Source organism: Chiloscyllium plagiosum, unplaced genomic scaffold, assembly GCF_037043375.1.
Source record: "Chiloscyllium plagiosum isolate Xiang-an unplaced genomic scaffold, Cpla_swu_hap1 HiC_scaffold_29, whole genome shotgun sequence".
Taxonomy (NCBI): Eukaryota; Metazoa; Chordata; class Chondrichthyes; order Orectolobiformes; family Hemiscylliidae; genus Chiloscyllium; species Chiloscyllium plagiosum.
The window spans coordinates 14,140,654-14,166,939 of record NW_028270167.1 but is presented as its reverse complement, the minus strand read 5'-3'; the positions used below and the strand labels follow the sequence as shown (position 1 = coordinate 14,166,939).

The following is a 26,286-nucleotide window of genomic DNA, read 5'->3' as shown; positions in this document are numbered from 1 at the left end:
TAAAATGAAGTGCTTGGTTTAGGAAGGTAAATGCAAAAATAAACTGTGCCAAAGCAAACCCGATAAAATAACTGGACTGTGAAGGTTAAACATTTGGAGGGTTTGAAAGTGTTTTTCAAAATTCAGATTCAATCCTGGGTTTGTTTTGTTTTCGTTCTGATAGCCAAGCACATTAATATTGCAGAGTTCCTGGGGCTCTTGTCCTACGCACAATACTTCCCAATTTTAACTACTGTCTTAGTTTACTATGAGCAAGACGAGCAGTAACTGGAAGACAGTGTGGCTCTTAAATGTGACTTCAATAAATATTACATGTCAAGAAAATAAACTGGAGAAGAGATGATTCCCTTGAGAAAGATGACTGAGCAAGAATTAGGCATGGTTGCCTTAACATCAGTCAGATTTGCAGACTGTCTTTGAGGAGTTAGTTATTTTTGTCCCTAGCTTTTCATCGGTGTCTCTTAAAGCATGTTTAGTTCATTTGCACACTGTCGAGATTTGTCAGGATTTCCAGTTGACAGCATGCCTTGCACAATTTCGGCTTTTAACATTTTTCCTCTCCTCTTCCACCCTACCCTTTCCTTGAAGGCTGCTTTGTCCTAGCTGTAAGCGTATGTAGTAATGCTGACAAGTACTGTGGGGTGAAAATATTGGTTCCTTGTTCGCAATAAAGACATTGGCAACTGTGCTAAGCCTGTTGAATGTTGTTCAAAAATAATATCCAGCTTCCAGACAAGGCAGAGTACCCGCTGTGTGCGCTGAGTCTCATTGTTCGGGAATTACAGTGGGATTCAAGATTTTTTTTTAAAAAAAAGGTATTTTACTTATGCCTTTGATTCCGCTTCTACTTTGATGAAATTTGATGTGTTAACGGGATCTGGTGCCTTTGTCTGGAAAGCAAAGATCAGATGCAGGAAAACAGGTGTTCTGTCCTACAGGAGAAAGAAGCGTTCAAATAAAGCTTTGTGCTGTGCCTTTGAGAGATCACATTCTCTCCTTGACAATTGAAAGCACCCATTACACCCAAGGTCCCTGGAGTACAACTAAGCAGATGAGATGGAGTCTGGCTTTCACATTTGGCTTGATAAGGTAATGTACCCAGGGGCACAATTATGATTTTTCCCGCTGAGATTCCCAATTTCCCAACTCGCTGAACGGTGTGAATTTCCAGATGAGGGGGCTGATTACAAAAGAGGAATTCTTCTTCAAAAAAAAAACCTGCAAACTTCTCCAATGTAGAACTAGCCTCATTGTTAATGTTCAAGATGCAACTCATTTAACAACGAAATGGGTGCCATATGGACTGTGAAGCAAGATTTGTGGAGAAAGCATTAAATTGTGCGCCTAGCATTTTTCTCCTTTGGGTTGACAGCAGCTTGGTTCAGATGGTGCTGAATATATTATATGAATTTTCATATTTTCACATGTAAATATTCAGAAGCAAATAGCAAATGCTTAGGACCTGATTCTTTGGGCGTAGGCAGTAGGACCAGTGTAGTTTGGGAGTATGATTGAAATGGACTGGTTGGACCGAAGAGTCTGTTTCTCTGCTGTGTGACTCTCTGTCCAAGTTCTGGTGGACAGGAACCGCAGAATCAATCACAAATTGTTATCATACAATTTGTCCCATAGTGCCTGACCCAGTTCTTCAAAACAGCATCGTTATTAACTTCCAATATCCTGCTTTCTCCCCCATACACTTGCACATTATTTCTATTCAATAATGATCCAATGCCTTCTTGAATTCCTTTGGCTATTCTTCCCTGCTGTCCCCCACCTCAACGTCAGACAAATTTGAATCCTTGTCTGTGGATGCTTCCAGGAATACCCCAGAATTATTCCCATTATGTCTTGTCTAGGACCGGTGAAAGCCAAGCTACCTGACCCAAGGTCTGAGTTTGCCAAATGATGGCAAAGGCTTTCTTTGCGATGGTGCAGAGCCAGAGTGAATTGGCTACCTTCAAAAGTTAAACCTCTGGTGGGGCAAAGGAAAAATAAACTAAGGTCCTTTCTTTAAATTCAAAACTATACTTTATTCATAAATATATCTTTATGTACATCCATAGTCACTAAAGCAGTCTGGTTCTGTACAGTGGCATGTAAAGAAAGAAACAAACATCCAAGTTTGACTCTATCCAGCAAAAAAAGCTAAGGCATTTGTTACTTGTACTAGACTATGCTTACACGCATTTGAGGTACTCGGAAATTCAATAACTGAATGGACTTGCACTTCGGCAAAGACCTTAGACATTGGCCTTTCCCCACTGTGCCTTGGCCACAGCTGCCTCAAGCTTTAGTGTGTCCTTCATCAGGTAGTCCTGGATCTTGGAATGTAGGAGAAAGATGCTGGAGATCAGAGCTTAAAAATGCGTTGCTGGAAAAGCGCAGCAGGTCAGGCAGCATCAAAGGAGCAGGAGAATCGACGTTTCGGGCATAAGCCCTTCTTCAGGAATGAGGAGGGTGTGCCAAGCAGGCTAAGATAAAAGGTAGGGAGGTGTGACTTGGGTGAGGGGCGTTGGGAATACGATGGGTGGAAGGAGGTTAAGGTGAGGGTGATAGGCTGGAGAGGGGGTGGGGGCGGAGAAGTTGGGAAGAAGATTGCAGGTCAAGAAGGCGGTGCTGAGTCTGAGGGTTGGGACTGAGAAAAGGTGGGGGGAGGGGAAATGAGGAAGCAAGAGAATTCTGCATTCATCCCTTGTGGTTGGAGGGTTCCTAGGTGGAAGATGAGGCGCTCTTCCTCTAGGAGTTGTGTTGCCATGGTCTGGTGTTGGAGGAGGCCAAGGACCTGCATGTCCTTAGCGGAGTGGGAGGGGGAGTTGAACTGTTCAGCCACGGGGTGGTTGGGTTGGTTGGTCCGGGTGTCCCAAAGGTGTTCTCTGAAGCGTTCCGCAAGTAGACGGTCTGTCTCCCCAATGTATAGGAGGCCACATTGGGTGCAGCGGATGCAGTAAATGATGTGTGTGGAGGTGCAGATGAATTTATGATGGATATGGAAGGATCCCTTGGGGCTTGGAGGGAAGTGAGGGGGAAGGTGTGGGCGCAAGTTTTGCATTTCTTGCGGTTGCAGGGGAAGGTGCCGGGAGTGGAGGTTGGGTTGGTGGGGGATGTGGATCCGACTTTGGACCTTGGAATGTGCCAGTCTGCAACTCCTTCCTCTAGAAGACCAAGTTTCCGGCAGATCACAGAGCACCTTTCACCACGTTGATGGTCACCTGGGCACTGTCAAAATAACAAAGGCCCCTTCTCTTAAGCCCTTTTACATTCTTATACCTAGTGTGGATGCTGTCGCTGCTGAAACAACTCCCTCAGCAGTGTGCCACATTTTAGAAGGGGTTCCTTTGTTAAATTGGGAAATGGTGCATGCAACATGAATAAAGATGCAGCTTCAAATTGGAAGGTGACTGCCTGGCCTCGTGGTTATGGTCCTTGAAAATGCGGAGTGTGCGCTGAAAACCAGCCAATGGAGTGGAGTTTACAAGATCTATGTCGAAAGTGTGGTGCTGGTAAAGCACAGCAGGTTAGGCAGCATCCAAGGAGCAGGAGAGTTGACCCTTCCTGGCGAAGACCTTTTTGCCTGAAATGTTGACTCTCCTGCTTCTCTGATACTGCCTGACCTGCTCTGCTTTTCCAGCACCACACTCTCAACCCTAAGCTCCGGCACTGCAGTCCTCACTATCACCTTTATAAGATCAATGCTGAAAGTGATAGCACAGAATTCACATGTTTAGCCGATAGCGTGCAGGTAGGTCAGGAAAGGCAGGGATCACATAAGGTACAAGAGTCGGTAAACTAGTTGTCATTGGAGAATGCATTGGTTGCCTTAATCCTAAAGTCAGGGGAATTCCTATTCTATAATCCTCCAAGACATGCGCTTCCTCTGATTCTGACCTTGTATTCATCCCTAATTCGAATGCTTTACCAGCTGTAGCTGTCTTTATTTCCCTTGGCACCAAGCTGTTACCCCCTCACTCTCCATATCTGCTCCTTTCATGCTTTTGTGACACTCAATTTTCCAATTAGACACTCCATTATGGTCATCTGTCTTAGTATCTCATGTGAGTTCAACATCATAATTGGATTATAGTACCACTATGAAGCATTTTATTATGTTAAAGACAATACAAAGCAGGTAGCTTTTGTTACAGTTCAGGAGATATGTTGCAGGTCTGGCAGCAACCATGGAGAGAGAAACAAAGACAATAATGCCTCAAGTTGGGTAGAACTCCCCTTGTTTGTTTCAGATTTCTAGCATTCATATTATTTTGCGTTTATTATTAAATGTTTTTTTTGTACTATTCAACACCCAAACTGGGAAAAGAATTGAAAGAGAAAAGTTCTTGTGTAACTCTTCAGTGAGGGAATTACTGTCAAAATTGCAAAGTGTGGTGCTTTAAATAGTTTTTAAAAAACTACCTTCATCTATTTAAGGTTTTCACAATGACGGTTTCTTAACTGACATATGTTTTATCTTGGTAAATCAAATACATTTAAAAACTGATGAATTTCTCTCCCACAGGAATCAGAGGGTTTGTATTAAAAATTGCTCTTGTGCAGTGCAAAAGCTGCTGAGATGCTGGAACCTATTGGTACAGTTGATAGACTGCTTAGTTTGACAAAGTATTGCGTACATTGACTCTTTTGCACTCAGCGCATCTGTACAGCAACGATATTGCCAGAACTCTACATGATATTTCTAAATAAAGTTATAGAGGTCTACAAAACAGTAAAAGGCCCTTCAATCCATCGAGTCTGTACCAGACAAAAGCAAGGGGGAAGTAGTTACTGGAACAAATGAAGTTGTGTGTCCAGTGTTGATTTTTAAATTCAATTACAGAGAGAGGAAAGTAAACTTTTTTTTTACTGTTCGAAGGAGTTCCAGATCATGGGTGGCTGTAAATTGATACAAAACAAATGAAAACTCCTCTTCTGGATTTTTAGCTTAAAAATGTGTTGCTGGAAAAGCGCAGCAGGTCAGGCAGCATCAAAGGAACAGGAGGATCGATGTTTCGGGCATAAGCCCTTCATTCCTGAAGAAGGGCTTATGCCCGAAACATCGATTCTCCTGTTCCTTTGATGCTGCCTGACCTGCTGCGCTTTTCCAGCAACACATTTTTGAGCTCTGAGCTCCAGCATCTGCAATCCTTACTTTCTCCTTCTGGGTTTTTATAAAGACATCTCAATTTGAGCATGATTGGATTTGTCGTCTTAAAGGCATAGAGTCATAGAGATGTACATTCTTGTTTGGCATGAGGCATGTATTGATTTTTGGTGATGGAACCATCAACTGTTTGGGGCGTCTTTGCTCTATCCCATGCCTGGCGAAACTTCTCTCAGTTCTCTGGTGGTGTATCGTCCTCTGCCTTGCAGTGTTCAGTATCTACTTGAGAGGTATCTAATCGCCCTGCAGAGGCCACATGCTGCTTGCATTCTGTTGAATTATTCCTCCCTATCCACTCCCCTCACATTCAAACACCCTGAGTTTGAAATTAGAAATAAGTTGGAATCAGTTCAGAAAATAAACAGTTCTGCAGTTTAATCCAGTAATTAAATGCTGATATATGAAAGGATGGAGTTAGGAACATGTTAGGCCCGTTGCTGTGGTTACTGTCTATTCGACAGCAGTCGTTAATGTCTGAGCTCACTCTGTGAACAGAATGGCAGGCAGTGTCTAAAGTGAGTCGCCCTTTTGTTCAGCTTTTCCTCATAGTTTTCAGTATAATTAATTGCTTCAACTTGGGTTTTGATGCCATTGGCCTTCTCCACTCTGTATGGGTCAGAACATTAAAGAGATGAATTGGGGTTGTAAAACTTTGTCGTAAAATGCAGAAGACCAAGCATTTCAGAATAACATGCCATCGTATGCAGGGTTTCATTGTGGACTATCAGGGCACTATTGAGGCAGCTTCTCAATCAGTTACTGAAATGGATCAAAACACCAAAACCTGGTATATTTGAATGTCTCTCGAGACTTGCCTCTGCCACTGACTTGGAGAAATCAGTGGGAATTGTCCAAGACCTTCAGGGGATTTAAGTTGGGCACTTGAAATGTCATAGGATTCAATACTTCAGGGTTCTGTGACACTGTGGTAGTGTCCCTACTTTGTAGCCAGGAGGCCTGTTCCAGAGGTGTATGATAACATCTGTGTTGAGTTGATTAGAAAACATCTGTGGCTATGGTACAAATGCTGGAAAATGGGGTTAGAATAGAAAGATGCTTGGTGACTAGCACAGACATAACGGGTCAAATGGGCTTTTTCCAAAAACACCATGAATGAAGCCTTGCCCACTCAGAACAGAACATGAAAAGTGAAGATAATGTTCCCGCCATTTCATGCAATGGTTGAAAATTCACATGCAAGTTGTTCTCTCCTGAGAGTGAATCCTCAGTGTCACCTCAGAATTGCCCATCTGTGTGTACTCTGATGTGAAGCATTCCTGACTCACTAACTCAGTTTAAGCTAGGGACTTTATTGATTTTGGTTCTGAAAACCTTACTGGCAATCCCATAGTGTTTTCTGAACATTTCACTGTTGTGTATTTGATCTCTGTCTTGAATCTACATTGGAAAATGTTTATGTAAAGGATATAAATTAAAGAGAAACCTATGGTTCATTTGTTCTCTGCCTCTCTTGCTCTCTATCTCCCCTGTTCAAATAGAAGGAGAATTTCTTTCCTAAAGGCGTTGTGTCACTTTGGAATTCTCTCTAGCGGAAGAGGATGGGGTACTCGAGTAATTTAAGTTAGAGGTGGGCCGATTCTTATTAGGCAGGAGAATCGAGGCTTTTTTGGGGTAGATGGCGATTATGGAATTCAAAGCAAAAACAGTCAACCATAACTTCATTGAATATGGGACAAACCCAGTTGGCTGAATGGTTTACATTTGCTCCTATGTGGTCATGGCCAGATGTACTGATGAGGGGATGTGAAGAAGGGCGAAGGAGATTCGTGGAACTAACATATGTTACTTGTGCTAAAAGGTCTTTTCCCATGCTGTAAATTCTATACCAACTCCATTAGGGTCAGCCAACTCGACACAGGCTGAATGTTGAACCAGGAGTCTTGTTTAAAAGGCTTACTTCCTCAGAATGTAATGTAATGGAGATTACATCACTGAACTTACTCAAGGCATCGTTAGACAAACTGTTGATAGATGAGGGAATCGAGGCTAATGGCGAGTTATACAGAAAAATCATGCTGCGGAGGTGCCGATGTTGGAGTGGGGCGTACAAAGTTTAAAAATCACACAACACCAGGTTATAGTCCATAAGGTTTATTTGGAAGCACTAGCTTTCGGAGCGCTGCTCCTGCTCCAAAAGCTAGTGCTTCTTAAATAAACCTGTTGGACTGTAACCTGGTGTTGTAATTTTTAACTTTACACAGAGAAGTGGAGCTAAGACCACAACCTAATCAGCAATGATCTTATTGAATGGAGCAAGTGGCATACTCTTACTTCTAAGTCCAAAGATCTTTACTCAATTATAAAGGAGACCTTTCAGACTCGCCCACTGTTTAGAATTGAGTTCCATTGTTTTGGTTCTGTCAGTGAACAGAGTTGAAAAACTGAAATCTCGTGTTCCTCAAAATTGCCAAGGCAGATGATTAGAATGTGGTTTGTTTGGATTATGTAACTGCTTCATGGGATCCACCTTGGTACATAATTACAGTCGTCATAGATATAGATGCAGTACACAGAGGTGGGTTTTACACCAACTGGGGAAGAAAGGGGGAAATTAGACAGCAAAATTAATATTGCAATTCAGTCTGAAGGAACATTCCAGAAGCTGGAATTTCAAGTTCAGCTTGAGCTCAAGTCCTTTACTGTCTATATACTCTTCAAAAGCAGAAATTTTGCCAAATGTATAATGTTCAGCTAGATTATTAATTTACAAAGCACGTGTGATTTATGGCAAGTTGGAGAGCCAGATGCAGCAGGTCCAACTTGGCTATTGATTGGGAAGGATGAAAATAGACAGAGGGAAAATGTCCAGTGTTTACCAAACTTAGACTGAAAAGAGTCTCTGGCTGCAGATGACAAATGAGTAACTGTCACTTTTAACTTGAGCAAACATTTCCTTCTGCAGAAATGCTGACCGTGACCTTCACCACCAGAGCTTAATGATGATATGGGGCATTGTGCAGCAGTGGAGGGTGCCCTCACTATCATTTTGCTAGTTTTGTAAATGAAGTGACTCACATAGTGTCATGGTTCTGTCAGTGATTTGAGTGTATGTTGAAGCATGAATACTGCCGTGAGCAAAAAAGGTCCGACAATGTTTCAAGTCTTGGCTTGAAGCAGTGTCACAATTCCTTCACTGTCACTGCATCAAAATTCTGGAAATCATTCCCAACAGCTAACTAAAGTGGTGGTTAAGTGGAGCATTTTTTGTTGAAGCAATTGGAGCAATTTAAATTCCCAGGTCCCTGCTTGAAATTGTAGCCTGGTTACAGCATGCACTTGAATAGGAATGGAACCAGGAGGGAAGCAAGTCCTCCGCTGTGGTTGGAGTTTGAGTATCTACTTGCAATGGACCAGAACAAAATGAGATTTCTCAGAGCAGATCTTTGGGTGAGGAAAGATTCATTGATAAGCATTGCAAGTGTTAACCAACTGCTGCACATTACTATAGACCAGTTTATCACATTTGATAAGTGGCTCCAAATTTATTTATTATAAACAGGGGAAGAGGGAACTTGGAATGTGTTAATTTGAGTGATTGTTTATTGTCACCGCACATTGCTATTTGCAGTCAAGGAAACTTGAATAGCATGAGAATCTTTAGTTTAACTATGTTCCCTGGAAACGTGGGGTGACCTTAGAGGTTTATAAAATCATGAGGTGCATGGATAGGGTGAATAGTCAAAGTCTCTTTCCCAGGGTAAGGGTGTCCAAAATGAGAGGGCATAGGTTTAAGGTGAAAGGGGAAAGATTTAAAAAGGACCTGAGGGGTAGCTTTTTTCACACAGAGGGTGGTGTGTGTATGGAATGAGCTGCCATAGGAAGTAGTGGAGGTGGGTACAATTACAACATGTAAAAGGCACCTAGATGGGTATATGAATAGGAAGGGTTTAAAGGACCAAGTGCTGGCAAATGGGACAAGGTCAGATCGGGATATCTAGTCCGTGCGGATGTATTGGACTGAGAGATCTGTTTGCATGTCAGAAATGCTCTGTTGGAGTTGAATGACAGCTGAATGCAACATTTCACTTAGTGTTCAGTTCCCCATTTTCTCCCGTTCCTGGTCCCCAAACTCTGCAGGCACCAACGTATGTGAAAGCCCACTAAAATATTACAGACTGACTGAAATCCAGAGGGGTCAGACTTCTTCTGGATTTGTTTGCTATTTAACATTTGGTTTTTCCCTATCTGAAATGAATGTGGTAGCCTACCTGTGCAACATGAACTGAGTTAAAAGGAAGCATGCACTATGTTTTCTCCTGCCCACTGTGGCAAGCTGATGCTGACAAATGCTCCAGCTGTCCCACTCTCGTTGGCATTTGGTGCCCTGTTATTATCCCTGTGAATGCAGGAAAAAAAAATCATCAAATGGTGATTTGAGAATGAAAGGTACGAGGACAAATATCTCTCTTTATTGCCTTAGATACAGTTGCTATGGCCTTCCGTTGACCATTCTACTGTTAGTGTATTGACCAGCATTTGTTTCTGAAAGTGACGAAAGCAACAGGAAACACTTTTCAATTTGTCAAGCTTTCTGCAAAGAATTGTTCCCCTTACCCCCCCCCCCAGATGTAATTACAAATTGGCAAATCAATTTCAGTCCACCAAAGGCCACTTTGACATGGGTTGTCAATAGAGTGGACTGGTTCCTGCGGTATTGTTGTAATTTTTTTTCCTCCTACTCCCTGCTTGTTCAATATAGATATGAGACAGCTCGCGTCCTTGATTAGATTTTACATTGCTAGCCAGCTTGGCAATTTTATCATCTTGCAAGATACAACTTTTGTGCATTTAGATGCAACAGTAGATTAGGTAGACATTTAGTACTGCCTCAGTCCTCAAAAAGGTTGACATGCTTCACACTTGATTGTGTTCTGTGCAATGTGGCATTTGAATCCTGGGTATAATCTGCTTATTTTTGAGGTGTCTCGGTTGGTAACATCCCCTGGACTTTCATCCTTCAGTGTCGAATTCTTGTCCATCAGTCAAATAGCAGGACTGGGACACAATCACAGAAATGCTGAAAGAACATAATTCCTGCACCAGTGCAGGTCACGCTGGTGATGAGCAGGAGCCGTCCGCCGTGGCAACAGCTTGTGTGCCCTGAAGGGAGCAGAGCTATTAATTGTCAGGGAAGCTCATTTCCTTAATGTTGTAGGCAACGACTAATGTGACAAAAGGTTGCGTTCATTGAAAGGCTGTGACAATTGTTTGGATTCGAAATCTATTCTTCCAAATCCTGTAGTGTGTCCAGCTGAGCTGAAAATAGAAGTTGTAATAAAACATTCCATTCTGTCATTTTAGCTCACTTCCTTTCCATCCTCTTGAATGCATAGGTTTAATAAAACACAATCTCAATAATCAACAGTGTGTTATACAACCAACGTGATACACAATAATGAAGATTGATGCAGGAGCTGCATGTTATTTGGCATGATGTCATTCTAATCTCCTGCAGTCAACATCTTTACCCTGTGCGTTGCTGTGAGGGCATGGTTTGTCTGTAACCACTGAAATGGCAATTTATTTTTCTCAACAGATCAGATTTTGTTTTGTCTGTGCCACAGATCCTATATCTTTACTACATGTATGTAATGTTGTCTGCAGCTTATAGTGCCAGCTAAAATTTATGTGGATCACCGGAATTGGTATGCAAACAGCATTAAACCAAAATGAATAGATTCTGTTTTACCCCAAGAATTAAGGAGGTACAGACAATCCGATTTTAGAAAGAGCTTCCAATCAAATTTCTCAGTTTTCCCTCAAATTGCAGTCAAACATTTACATCTTCTCCTCATCTGTACTATTTTAGGCTTGGTTCTGTGTCATCTTCGATCTCCTTTGCACTTGACATTTGTCATCCTTTCTCCCATCATTCTTCTGTGACTCAGACAAAAAGGAACACAGCTGAGCAGTGCCCCTGGCCTCCTCAATGGTCCCTTAAAGCTTTGAACTGATTGGCAAGAAGCGCATACACATTGTGATTCAGAAATATGTCACCCATTGCTCCAAAAAGCCCATACGCAAGATTGGTTAACACGAGCTGTTAGAAACTATGAGGAGAACGAGATTCACGGTGGTGACAAGGTCAGGGTGGCAAAAGTGCACTTGGAGCTTGAGGGGCAGGAGTACTTCTCCTTCTATGTGTCTTAAACTATTTAATTCACCTCCCCCACCCTGACCCAAGTGTCTCCTGATGCCATGTTATAAATCTACCTTGCCTTTGAGAGATCACCCTTTAAGAACTCTGTGGAATACAGTGTTATGACTCAGCCTGTCAGTTAGTCTGCTGTGGGTTTGCAAGCTGCACACAGAGAGTAGTTGGTTTACTGGAATGTCTGATTAGTAACATCATGTATTACTGTTTTAACTAAACTAATCCCACGGAGTGATGTGATTATTAGACCATTATCAGTAGCATGGCTTGCCCTTGTCACCCCTTGCCATTTACCTGTGGGTGTCAATCCTGTTTTACCTGCAACCTGCCTCTTATTAACTGCAGCTCGGCCACCAAATAGCAGGGACCCTCGCTTGGGTTTCTGACTCCAAGTACACAAATTACACTCTGCTCAACCCACCATCCCACTCCTTCCCCACCAATGGATGTGTTACGTTCTTCCAGGTCATGCCCTTCAGCAACCACCTAGCTGGGTATGCAATCACCACGCACCTTTTGCTACAACTCTAATAAATGCTGGCAGCTTGCTTTTGTACCTCCCCGAGTCCCTGAAACGCCACCTCAAGTGGAATGTTCACTAACTGGAAAATCCATAAACTGAAACCCAGCAGACTGGACCACAATGTTCTGGTAGACTAAAATGGTTTCCCTAGTTAACTTGGTTCATTTTCATCACATTCATTTTGTCGGTGCATAATCCTTTTTCACATTTACAGGACATCCTTGACAAGCTTTTGTGTTCAGCATCTTAGTGACTGAGCAACACCTTAGATTCAATGTGCCTGTTATACGACACTCCTGTTCTGGTACCTGTGTTATACGTTTGGCCTGTCACAAAGTAAGTTTGGGGCTTTGTGCTCTTTCTAGTGATTGTTAATATTAAGAACCTGTCCACAGGCTTTGCAGTGCATCTACACTTGTATAGTGTTGGTCACACTGTTTCTAAATCTGGAAAGTTGATGCGACCCTTTGCACCTGCCATTAATCAGAAGCAGTGAATCCGAGCTGGTGGGGTAGTTAAGACTGGGCTCTGATCAGACTGTACAGTTCCTTTCATCGGAAAAGACTAGTTGACATCGATGGTAAATAAAGCCGGCAGATGGTTTTTGTTAACATGCTGAATTCTTTGAGATTTTTTTCCTGCCAATTTGTTTAAATTTCTTTGCCCTACTTTTCCTCCTCCACTTGTGCTGAAGACATTGGATCATGTTCGGGGGTCATTCCATGTGAGCCTTTGATATCAAACCTTCATAAGATTGTCAATGCTTTGTGACTGTGGAGGTTATCGGAGCTAAGTTCACATCTATCCCTTCCCAATGCACATTTGCATAGAATTTCCTGAATAAGTTATTAGTTATCTTTTTCAGATAATTCCAATTTCCTCTTGAAAGTCTTGATTGAACCTGCTCCCACCAAATATTCAGGTGTCACATTCCAGACCCTTAACGATTCACTACAGAAAAAAGATTTCCTTTATTTCACCATTGCTCATTTTGCCAATTATCTTAAATCTTTGTCCTCTTGTTCCTAATTCTCCCATCAACGGGAGTGTTTTTTTTTCTCCCCTATCCACTCTGTCCAGACATTTTCAAACACCTCAGGCAAATCTCCTCATGACCTTCTCCAAGGGAAGCTCTCCTAATTTATCCAACATATCTACATTCTAAATTTCTTTGCCTGTAACACCACCCCAACCATTAACATGTGTAAGATGTGACAACTTGTGCCAGGAATCGAATTGCAATCCTTCCTTGCCAAAGTGACTCAGCATGACATAACTTTGAGTCATTGTCATTAAAGGAACTGACGACAACTTTTTTTTATTGTGTCAGTATTCAACATGCAAGATAGAAGCATGATTTTTACTTCTAAATTGAGTTTTCATTATCACTGCCTTTTGCGATGAGAATACGATCTTCCCGTGCTGACTGGAATGAGATCTAATCATTGATTCAACTACATTTTGGACGTAAAGACAACCATATAAGTCAATAACACACTGGCACAGAATGGAGATAGCTGCAGGCTGGAACATGAAACTGTGAGCAAATGTTAATCTGCATGTGGCAAACTCCCACAATCAGTAATGAGATAAATGGTCAAAAAAATCTGTTTCTGATAGTTTAGGGGTATTTGTTGGCCTGAGAATTGGGTAATAATTGAAGTTTTTGAGAATCCCAATTTTTAATATTTGTATAAACATTGTTAAAACTGAGGTTGGATGAATGTTCATGGGTCTCAATATACAATAAACAGATTTTTCTTTCAGTTGCCAAACAGGCCAATTAAATGCCACGTTGGGTTTTAAACAAAAATATCTATCAACTGGGTTTCTTAATAAACACAATTGTTTTTGTATTATCAAAATAAATGTAATTATTGCATCTTTACTGCTTAACATATGCAGTCAGTAGTATAGAAACACAGATGGTTATCCCTCTGAAGCGTCTCCTGTTGAAGAAAAGATAAAAATTGAATTCCACTTTGAAAAGAATGGCCCTTTGACCAATGAGTTATTCCTGAAGGCAAAAGAATAAATTTTTGGATTTTGAGGAAGTGGTGGATATGGGTACACTTAAAACATTTTTAAAGACGTTTGGATAAGTACATGAAGAAGAACGGTTTGGAGGGATATGGGCCAGGAGCAGGCAGGTGGAACTTGTTTATTTTGGGATTATGGACTGGTCGGATTGAAGGGTCTGTTTCCGTGTTGTATGACTCTGATTGTTGCTCTGATGTATGAAACGCCGGGGATGGCATGGTGACTCAGTGGCTAGCACTGCTGCCTCCCGGCGCCAAGAACCCAGTTTGATTCCACCCGTCTGTGCAAACTTCACACATTCTTCCTGTGTCTGTGTGGGCTTTCTCCAGGTGCTGCAGTTTCTTTGCACAGTCAAAAGATCTGCAGGCTAGGTGGATTGCCTGCACTAATTGCCCCATTGTGATCCAAGAATGTGCAGGGTAGGTGGATTCGCCATGGGAAATGCAAGGTTACAGGGAGGGGTGGGAATAGGGGACCTTCAGAGGGTTGGTGTTGACCCGAATGGCCCGCTTCCACACTGTAGGGATTCTGTGATTCTATACGGTCAAATTACTCATCATGCACCGTTTTCTCTGAAGTCTAGCTTGTTCAGAACATAGAACCTTGATGTTATTGCATATATGCTTTCGCAAATAGGTTTCACCTTGAATTGATATAGAGGGTTTTCTTCTCCGAAATGGGAGAGCTTAGCTGGGCAGCTCATTCCTGAAGAAGGGCTCATTCCCGAAACGTCAATTCTCCTGCTCCTTGGATGCTGCCTGACCTGCTGCACTTTTCCAGCGACACGTTTTCAGCTTGTTCTCAGCAAGCTTCCTTCAATTCTACGTATTCTTAGCAGATTTCCCTCTGACTGAAGCAGATTTAACAAGGTTTCTCTCAGCCAGTTGTTGGTCAAAATAGTGACAAAAGGGGTTTGCAAGAAAGCAAGCAATTATCCCCCATTATGTGATATCCAAGAAGCCTTGGTTTTTAAAAGTATACCTCCAGTATGTACACTGAACTTTCAATGACATTTTTTAAAGAAACCACCCCCAAGTATTTCCACAAAACCTAATCCATTTTTCACAATCCTTCACAAATTAATTTACCAAGCAGTATTAAGCATTAAATATTAAATGTTCTCATAATGCTTTTACTTAAAGGTCTGTATAATTAAATGCATTCCCTTTCATGGATAGCTTGAAATCTGTGACTATGGCTGTAACTGGAAAAACAATGGCAGATATAATTCAGTATGGGTAAAAATGAATGACAGCATTATCAGTAAAAATGACAACATCTTTACTCGGGGGCAGCAAACATACCAAGGATAAAGCAATTGACCTGATGATCAATTAATCTGGTCGCTGCAGAATAGCTATCAATGCAATAAATCAGACAGGATGCATGCATCCTGTTGAGCAGAGTACAAGTGAATTATGATCTTAACGCATATGGAGTCAGTCTTAAACTGTTTCAGTTCTAGTCTTCAGATAAGATGTACGAATCTTGGAGGCAATTCAAGTCAGAGTCTCAAAGCTTATTCCCAAGGTGAGTTTTAACCCCTCTTCGTTCAATGGCAATAGAGTGGAGAGTGAGGTTAAAATAGAGTTGCTCCATTCTCCACTCTGTACCATTTTGTTATTTTGATGTTGTTGGTTTTAGTTATGGCTACCCACGGGGAACTGAAGTAGAAGCCTCATGAACAAATGCAGAGACACAGAAAGGGCCAACAAGCATTTTCACCAGTTCCTGAGCAAGGCATCTGTTGGAACAGAACAGTGGTAAGTTTCAAGAAAACCTCTACCCAGAGAGGTATACAACAATAAGAGCACAATTTCCAGGTTTCTCTGCTTTTTCCCAGTGCATCTTTGCCACCCCATCCCTGGCCTGTGCGTCTGTTACTCTGCTCATTTTGCCCCATTTCTCATCTGCAAGGCTCCTCATAGCACTTCCTCTCCAAGACACATCACACTGCCAAGTTCTCAGCTGCTCAAGCAGCAAATAACTAGGATTCATAGAAATTTAAAACAAAATCTTTCCTGGGGTTTCGAACCGCACTCGTTTTGTTTCTTTTATTCTTTCAGCGTTTATCATGGTAAGGCTGGCATTTATTGCCCTTGAACAGAGTGACCTGCTTGGCCATTTCAGAGGACAGCTAAGAGTCGCACAAGTGCTATGGATTTGGAGTCTGATGTCGGTCAGACCCGATAAGGCTGGCAGATTTTCTCCCCTAAAGAACAGTAGTGAATCAACTAAGGTTTTGCAAAAATCAACAATGGTTTCATGGTCACAACTAAACTAGTATTTCATTCCAGATTTATTGAATTCAAATTCTACCAGCTTCTGTAGTAGGATTGAAATCTGTGCCCTCTGAACATTTAGCCCAGGCCTCTGGAGGACTGTGACATTGATGCTGTGGTACCATCTTTGGTATAAGAACATAGAGTCATAGAGATGTACAGTGCAGAAACAAAACCTTCGGTCCAACTCCTCCATGCTGACCAGATATTCTAAATTAATCTAGTCCCATTTGCCTGCATTTAGTCCATATCCTTCTCAACCCTTTCTATTCATATACCAGTCCAGATGTCTTTTAAATGTTGTAGTTGTATCAGCCTCCACCACCTCCTTGGCAACCTTTTCATGCACGCACCACCCTTTGCATGAAAATGTTACCCCTTCGATCTCTTTTATACCTTTCCCCTCTTATCCTAAACCTACGCCTTCTGGTTTTGGACACCCCTACCCCAGGGAAAAGATCTGGTCTATTTACCCTATCCATGCCCTTCATGACTTTATACCTATGTTTTATGTTTTTAAATTTTAATCAAGAGACCGATCTCAATAAAACATATAACAAAAAAAAATCACTCCACTCACTATTTTTAAAAACAACAACAAAGCTACACTTTTAAAAATTATACACTTATCTGTTCCTGTGCTGTGAGCTCTCCCATACAGGTTCCTCCAAGGTCAGCTGTGAATTTCGCTGTTTGTTCATTTTTCCTAAATGCACTCCGATGTGCAGAGATACTTGAACCCATACCGCAAAGCCAGTAGCTGTGCAGATTCACTGCTCTGTCAGAGAGCAGTGTAGGAACATGCTCAAGAAATTTGGGCTTTTCTTCATGTGCAAGATGAGTTTGCACGAAGTACAGTGTAAAAACTAAATACTGAAACTTATTTCAGATTGGTGCAAGAACTAGAAGGAAACTAAAAGGCAAACACAGTATTAATATGGGAAATGTGTTCTAGGCAAAATGATCGACACAAAGGATGGACTTCAAGTTAGAATAGTAGGAACAAAACCTTTGCATTATTTGAGAGAATTGGATCTTACATTGGGAGAACTGGGATGGAAACGGAAAATTGGAGCAGGAATAGGCCATTCTGTCCTTCAAGATTACTCCACTATTCAGTATGATCATGGTTGTAAACCTTAGTTGTGCTCCCCCCATAACCAGAACACCTGCACATAGTGCTCCAGCTGTGTCTCAACAAGGTCCTATTTAATTGCAGTGAGTTCCCTGCTTCTGTACTCATTCTAATTCTCTCACTTTGAAGGCCAGCTTACCATTTCTAAACTGAAATGGCCAAGAGCCTATTTTTGTTTTCAGTTTTGTGAGACATTGGTATTTTGGTATTACTTCAATGCTATGAATTTACATTTGTATCATAGCCACCATTGTAAACAGAGGCCAATAGATTTCAGTACATCATTTATAAGCAAGCTTGCTCCAATAGATTACAGTGCTCACTCACCCATGGAATGTCACTACTAATATTGAGGTTGAAACCCAATCAGTTGTTTTGGGACAGAAAGGAAGGCACTTTCCTGTTTGATGTACTTAATTGTGTCAAGGCTGAATGCAGTCCTTCACCATCTGATGTTAACATTTCTCCATTGGTAATGAAAATTGTGAAGTGGGTGAATAGAGCAGAATGAGCCCATTGCTCTGTGGTGACCAGAGAATTGAGATTGCTGCATTGTTATGCTTTAGATACATCTGGAATAAACATGACAAGGAATGAACAGTAAATATAATTTATCTGATGCACTTCAAAAAAAATTATGTGGTTGAAGTATTTTAACTGCCTATATTGACCTATCTTATAATAACAGTTGGGACTTTTCAGTTACTTATTGGCAGACCTTATGAGGTCGTTGCTATGGAGACATTGAGAAAATTTGTAAAGCCAAGTTAAAATCATTTTCAGAACAATTGTATTGCCTGTTGACTTTTAGATTTGACTTTTCTGTTTTAAAAATGTGTTGGTGAAAAGATATCTCTAATTTCACCAAGATTTAGCTAGATTTGCTGTTATTCCTTGGAGCAGTCACAATGCAACAGAGGAACTACATGTGTCCACTACCTCAGTATTTATAAATTTTGTGTTCTTCAGTACCATTGTGCACATTGTTTAACTAAGAAAGCTTCACTTGCAATTTTGTATTGTGCTCTCTCCATCCAAATACTAGGAGATGTTTCACCACAATTCGTTATTTGATTGCCTTCTTTTGTCAACTTCCTCCCCCCTTTTGTCCTCCAATCATTTGGTAACTCATGTCGAGTTTAGTATGTGAGCCGCCATTCATGACAATGTACCTGTCCCCTCAACAGGGTTACACCTAGCTGCTATAACAGTAAGGTTGCACTTCTTTGATTATCTTTTCAAACCGTTCAGAAAGTACATTAGGATTGAATTCCAGATGCGAGACCAACCATAGCTTTAGGCACCAATGTGTGTGGGGCGTGATACAAAGTGAAAACTTATTAATGTTCCTGTCAAGATAATTCAGTATTACATGATTGGGTTGCTTGTTACTGAACCATAAGTGCATTGACTGATATAACTACACACTGTACATTAGTTAGTGGGCTTGTCAGGGAAGCAGTGCTAATGAGCTTGGACTTCGATCTGTGAACCTAGCAGTTACAATATCAGAAAAATGGCTTAATTTAGTTTTTTTGACACAAGGCATCAAAAGTGCTTCTGTCGTGATCTGGCAGAATGTTGCATGTCTCTTTCTTCCAGAGGAGTTAATAGTTTGTCGGTCATGATGCATGCCAGCCCAGGAGATCATTGGGATGATTAATGCATGTCAAAATGTTAAATTCCCTAACTTTCTTAACAAAACATCTTGGTGCAGGTTTGGCTTTAAGGGAGAGGGAAAGTAAGAGCCTCTGTTGGGCTTCATTAGCTGTCTGGTCTTGGAGCTGAATGGATGTACTAAGTACACACTGTGAACCATATCAGGTTAATGACTGCATTGCTTACACTCTCTCCTCCAAGTTTTCCCCTCCACAGGTTATCAGTAATTTAAGTATTATTTATGTTCTTCTGATTGCTTATTTTTGTAAGAGTTTTAAACACACATGGCCAATGCTGACTTCTAAACTTGTTTTTCTTTTGTCTTCTTTTTCCTCCACCTCTACCCAAACCGCTATGTTCTCACAGGGGCTGCACAAGAAATCGAAGGTAGAGAAGAACAAATGCATTTCATAAGCTTGTACTCTTCTCTGTTTCACATGGGTATCCCTTTAACAGGGGAAGAGGGTAATGATTGGATGGCCAGCTACTACACCAATGCCTGTAATAATGATTAATTTTGAGTGTCTGCTTTAAATTGGCAATTAGGGTCTTGTAATGGGGATATAAAAATGCAAATATTGGTAGTGTCATTTAAGTTTCCTTGCATTTTGATATTGTCTTTGTCCACCAATGGTAAGTTATGGAATAATTCAAAATTCAAAGATTAATTACTTATTTTGGAACCTGAACTTCCTCAGATCTAATATTCTCTGCTAGAATTGTAGATCGTATTGAAGCTAAGGTTGAATCTAAATCTCGCTAATAGAAACTTGAAATGGGTTTTTACCCATGGACATTATAATCTAAGGGCTTCTTAAGCAAATCTTAGATCAAAAACTGCGCTCCAATGATTACCATGGGATCTCATTAGCAGACTGGAACTTCTCATGCATACTGTGCCTCCTTTCCATTTTAAACATGAGCAGTTTGCAACATAACTTGCATTTCTAAAGCATGCCTTGGTTTGAGATGTATTAGGTTGCTCGGTGAACGCCATAATGTTCTGCTTGGATTGCGTGTAGTGAAAAGCTTGGGAATTATCTGCAGCTGACTGGAAGACACGTTTTGTAACTGTGCATGTATTAGAACAATGAGGCAACTGAATCTGAATGGATAATGCAGAGTGGATAGAATGTTCTGCCTGCTTTTTTGGACAAATATGATGTACTCATTGTTATAAGATGAAGATTTATGCGGGTGTTATGGTAACTGCTTGCAGTGTTCTGATGACCAAGTTCCCCTTTGTTCATTGTATGGGAAGCTGCTTTGCAATGCACATAGAGAATTTTTTTTTTCAGTGACTTCATTTAAAGCTGCCATTCTTAAAAGATTTTTGTTTTAAGGAGAACAGTTTCCCTTTGTTTTGCATGACTGGGTAAGGTTGGATAAGGAAGTTAAAGAGAAAAATGCTGCATTGCATGGTCTTGTTTGTTCTGCTGAAAATATAAATCAGACTCATTGGACTGCTACCATGGCATGCAACTTGGCACGAGAATCACCAAGACTCGCCTATAAACTGTTTCATGGCACATCATGCAGATTTGTTGAAACGTTGCTCCGACATCTGCATTAGATCCCAGTTGAGCAGTGCCTCAATTTTAACTTTTTCACCCATGACCCTCTGCCCTGACCCACCAGTGTTTATGGAGTCATACAGCATGGAAACAGACCTTTCATTCCAACCAGTCCATAATCCCAAACTAAACTACTGCTTCCTGCCTGCACTTGGCCTATATCCCTCCAAACCTTTCTTATTCATATATTTATCTAAATGTCTTCTAAACATTGTAACTGTACTCCCATCCACCACTTCCTCTGAAAGTTCATTCCACACATGAACCACACCACTGTGTAAACAAAAGGTTGCCCCATGTCTTTTTAAATCTTTCTCCTCTCGCCTTAAAAATATGCCACGTAGTCTTGACAACCCTCACCCAATGAAGAAGCCACCTGCCATTCAACTTATCTATACCCCTCATGATTTTATAAACATTTTATAAGCTCACCCCTTCTGTCATTTCTTCCAGCTGCAAAATTCTTCATGGTATTCATGGAGCTTTGTTCAGAAGAATTAAGGATGTCTGTTCTTATTGGGGAAAGTGAGGACTGCAGATGCTGGAGATTAGAGTCAAGAGTGTGGTGCTGCAAAACTACAGATCAGGCAGTATCTAAGGAGCAGGAGAATCAATGTTTCTGGCAAAAGCCCTTCATCAGGAATTCTGAAACATCAACTCTCCTCCTCAGATGCTGCGTGACTTATCTGTTCTTAGTGCCAATGGATCGGTGTAAATAAGCTGATAACATTTGTTCACTTGTGGAAAGTGTGGCAGTACTTCCTTTTCACCCCGAGAGATAGAAGCTGTGCATATTTTACCATTGAATGTTGGATAACTGAATTTCTAGTTTATATTGAAGATTCCTAACAAAGCTCATACTCAATAGAAAAAGAACTTTTAATTTAATAAGCTGAGTGGAATACGCACATATTAGAACAATCCTGATATGTTTTCATGTGTACCACACTGAGCAGATTTGAATTTATGAAGCTCAGCTCCCTAATCTTGACTGTTTTGGAATGTGACTGTTCATTACCCTTACAAGCTAGGAAAACACACAGGCTGAAACTGAGATAGTAAGAAAGTTGGAAGATGCTCATACATGAGAGAGAAAAAACATTCCTCTGTAAATTACATTCACTGACCTAAGTGTTCAAGGGACACTAGCTGAGAAAGCGGAACCGACAGGACAGAAGCTGGTGGAAAGATTAACTCTTTGTGGTCTGATTTGAGTGTACACTTGCTTGTTATGGATTGAATATTTGTGTGTTGTTCCCTGTAGCTCGAGATCCGGGAATTGCATTTTGAGAATCTAACATGTATAAAAGATGTAGGACAATGTTACTGGGCATGTTAGCTGAGCATGTTACCTCATGACCTTTTCACATAGTTTAGACTAGTCTCTCGTTTTGACGTGCTGTTAAAAGAGAGCAAATCTATCTAAAGGCATTTGGCCTGGCCTGATCAGGGTTTCAAACTTTGACCATGAAGCTTAATTATTCAAGCGTACTCAAACCTGTCAATGAGTTTCTATTCCTCTACAAACTTTTGCCATTTTATTTGCTGCTTATCTGATTAAGAACATGCGGTGTTTTTTTTTTGTTAGCTCAATACCAAATTCTGTATAAAGACCGCTTGTTTGCAGCAATAAGGGGAGTAGCCTGAGAGAGCTCCTAGGGGTAAGAAGTGGCACCACTATTCTGCTAAAGGTTTTAGAAAGGTTGATTCCTGATGAAGGGCTTTTGCCCAAAACATCGATTGTCCTGCTCCTCGGATGCCGCCTGACCTGCTGTGCCTTTCCAGCACCACTCTAATCTAAACTCTGGTTTCCAGCATCTGCAATCCTCACTTTTGCCTAAAGGTTTTAGCTCGAGCGTGGCTTGTAGGTATCTCTATTATAGTGTAACATTTGATGTAATTGGTAAATGAAGGTAATAATTTAAATTAAACTGTCTGTAAGAGTTTTATATTCCAGACTACCACGGAGTACGATCTCCGGGACAAATCAAGAGAGGCTTATAGGTAAAGTCCATTAGGGATTCCCTGAGCCATCTCGAAGAGGTGCTTTAACATTTCCTTTCAGAGCAGCTTGATGAATGAACCACGGAATAAGATATCGAGAAGGAAGAGACTAAATTGTGTGGAAGTTTTACAAGGCTTAACTTACAAAGCAAGCAATTGTGGAGAGATTCGTGATGTATAGCATACAAATAGGGATGAAAGATGAAAGAGTATTATGAGGCCGGCAAGCAAATTGAGAACTTGCTAAAAAAATACTAAAATAATATCTGAGAAAAAGCCCAGTGCTCAGGAACAAAGATGAAGGAACAGTAGACATTTTGAATGTTTCTCCTTGTTTACAATTGCCAGCGGAAACGAAATACAAATATCTTCAGGGAGAAAGTGGAACAAAAAATGTGTTTGGTTCATGAAAAATCGGCTGGACTCGGACACCTGGAATACAGGAAGTCCTCACTTAAAGTTGTGATTGTAGTTCTGAAAAATACAACTTTCAGTGAAACAACCTTATGTGAAACATTGATTCCCAAAAGAATAAATGTTAAAATGTGAGTTGAGTTCTGTAGGGCCTTCCATAGAAAGCAAGTTAAAATATTACTCCTGTGCTCTCAGAATTAGAATATAGTACTTTGAAGGGCTAAATTCCAGACTGAAAAATGAAGCAACTGTTAAAATGTTTATTTTTCTTTCATGTTTTTAATTTTGTATTTGATAGAATTTGTTGAGGAAGTTCCGAGAATGTAGCTTAGGGTTGCTGGTGCCTGGTTTGCTGATCAGGCTGCAGTCTGCCTGCTAGAACCCTGGCCAGTTCTGGCCATGGGGTGTCTGAGACATAGTGGTGCCTTTTTATGAGTTTGGGGGCGAACCCTCTTGCTGGGTGCTGTGATCTCCAGGATGGCATCAGCAGGACAGCTCCTCCTCACAGGCTGAGAGATTTTGGCCTTCCTCCACCTCATAAAACAGCCAGCAGCATTTTGTACTTTATAAATAGGAATAGAGCATGTGAGCAAGAAGATTAGGGTAATTTTTCAAGTACCGTGTGCCAATCTAAGTTCCCCCGGGAACAGATGTCAAAGCCATAGTGATTTAGACACATGGCATTCACTTCTGGGAATTGGCATCAAATCCAAGGTCTCTTTGTCTATCTGTAAGGATCCCATGTGAAATGAGTTTTAATCCACTTCATGATGGGCTTTGGCCAGAAGCCTAAAATTGTTCCTAATTTGGCAAGAACCCAATGTGACTGGGTCACAGAATAGCTGGTGTAAGAAATGAGGGCAGAGTCATTGGAGCTGTACTCCATACCTAACTGTGCTCTGCCCTACTTGGGAATGATGCTAACATCGGGAGATGTTCCACTGATATTGCTTTCTTCCTTGAAGGTGAATGATAAGTGCCAAAGAGATTGATAATCGCTGCGGAAGCTCCAGCTTTCTCTTTTTGAGGATAGAGGACAATTCTGTATATTTTCAGCATGATGTTAGGAATGTTAAGTAATTTGTGTCTGATGAGATCAACAATACTGGGTACTTCCTCAGGAGCAGAGAAAATTAAGAAATGTTTTGAAAATTTGAGAAGGTTTTGTTCAAGTGAAAAAGCAGAGGATGATCAGTTGGGGAAACCATGAAGGATGCTAGTGCGGTCTCACTTGGAATATTGTGTACAGTTCTGGTCGCCTCATTACAGGAAGGATGTGGAAGCATTGAAAAAGGTGCAGAGGAGATTTACCAGGATGTTGCCTGGTTTGGAGGGGAAGTCTTATGACGAAGGGGTGAAGGACTTGGGGTTTGTTCTCATTGGAGATAAGAAGGCTAAGAGGGGATTTAATACAGACATACAAGATGATCAGAGGATTAGATAGAGTGGACAATGTGTCTTTTTCCTAGGATGATGACGTCAGCTTGTACGAGGGGGCATAGCTGCAAATTGAGTGTAGATTTAAGACAGTTGTCAGAGGCAGGTTCTTCACAGAGTGATGAGGGCATCGAATGCCCTGCCTGCCAATATAGTTAACTCAGCCACATTAAGAGCATTTAAACAGTCCTTGGATAAGCACATGGATGATAATTGCATAGTGCAGAGGAACGGGCTTAGATTAGTTCACAGGTCGGTGCAACATCGAGAGCCAAAGGACCTGTTCTGCGCTGTATTGTTCTATGTTCTATGTCATCAACTTTAAAGAACAAGGAGTACCTTCATTCAGCAGTGAGTGATTCAATTGTAGTGATTAGCTTCAAGCAACAGTTGGGACAAAGGATGACCATTGTCACTTTGAAGAGCAAAGGAAATACTTAAAGCAGAGGATGATTCGCTGCTTTGGCCAAATAGTGGGAACAGACTTGTTTTAGATATATGAAGGCCTGAATAGCTTCCTTCTGCACTGCAAGCTTCCATCGTTCATGGTTTTAGCAAAACAATTTTAAAGCCCATATATAGCTCGAGTGTTTGTTGATATCTCTGAACTGGAACTTCCAGTCCATGAACAATAAGAGCTTAGATAAGAAACTGTCTCAGCAAAGTGAAAATCCAAGTCAAGAGATAAGGTCTCAAATAAAAGCAAATTATTGTGGATGCTGAGATCCGAAGTAAAAAACCCAAAGTGCTAGAGAAACTCAACCGGTCTGTCAGCATTCATGGAGAAAGAGGCAGAGTAAATGTTTCTAGTTCAAGGATTTCAGAAGATGAAATGGGCAATGGGAGTGGTGGGGAAGATTCATATTGGGCTCAAAGCATTTAACACTTTTTCTCTCTGCACAGATCCTGCCTGGACTTTTGAGTTTCCCTGACACTTTTGGGTTTTGTTTCAAGAGGTAAAGTGCTATAGAAATGCAAGTTTGTTTGTACTTCATGTTCACGTTAAACAGCTGTTTTTACACAGCCAACATCCTCCTTTTCTCCATAGTGTAAAACTTCGATTGGAACAATTGCAAGTAGAATGCTCCTTCAATCAGAAAAATGTGCTTGCCACCATGTTACATGCTAAACCCTCTTTTAAGGATAACCTCTGCTTTTTCCTGATTCGCTTGAAGATCTGAACCAGTTAGGATCATCTTTGTGTTCTTGGTTTCTGACCATGACAGTGTTGCTAAAGCTGGTTTCTAAATTTTCTATTGAAAGCTTAATATTTAAATTGCATTTAATTGAATTGCCAGGAGATGCCGTTTGTGTCTCTGACTCCCACTCCCTAACCCCAAAATCCCATCCCATTTAAAATTCCTAAGAGCCCTGATCCTCTCATAGATGTCAGTAAAGACGCTGAGAAGGGACTTGCCTGGCTTGTGCACATGAATTTTAATTTGAATACAGTTCTTCAGCCGGTCGTCCAAATTTGAAATCTCTGCAATTTGGCTGGAGGTGATGAATTCAGATTGGGGTGAATGATCCAATTACTGCCGGGTAATAAAAGAGTTTAAAGCAGAGACTGTCTCCAACCATCAGGATAAAAGCTGTGGCCAAAATCTCATTTAAACTTAATGGTACCAGTGAACCAGAAAGAGACCAGCTTTGATCTTGCAGATGGATTTGTTCACAGCTGGAAGAGCTGAATACTTTTTCAATTGTTCTTTTTAAACTTTTCTAACAGTTCTTTTATTTGACCTTTTGCCTGTTCCATTTTTCCTACAGTTTGCACGTTTCTTTGCATGCTATAGAAAGAGGGTCTCAGCAAATGCATTTGTGTATATGTTTAAAATTCGTCTAGGATTTTCATAGCATTTGTTTTGCTTGGAACAAAAAGGAA

The 26,286-nt window shown here is 41.0% G+C and overlaps 1 protein-coding gene across 5 annotated transcripts in view; it reads left to right on the top strand.

Annotated features, from left to right (window-relative positions):
• cadm1a (cell adhesion molecule 1a) overlaps positions 1–26,286 on the top strand; it is a 402,038-nt gene that overhangs the window by 274,353 nt on the left and 101,399 nt on the right. For 4 of the 5 annotated variants that reach the window (XM_043676690.2, XM_043676687.2, XM_043676691.2 and 1 more), the window contains exon 2: positions 19,339–19,359. The exons of the other annotated variant lie outside the window; for it this stretch is intronic. In XM_043676690.2, the coding sequence (XP_043532625.1) occupies positions 19,339–19,359 (21 nt within the window). The remainder of the gene's footprint in view (positions 1–19,338; positions 19,360–26,286) is intronic. 5 annotated transcript variants of the gene reach the window in all.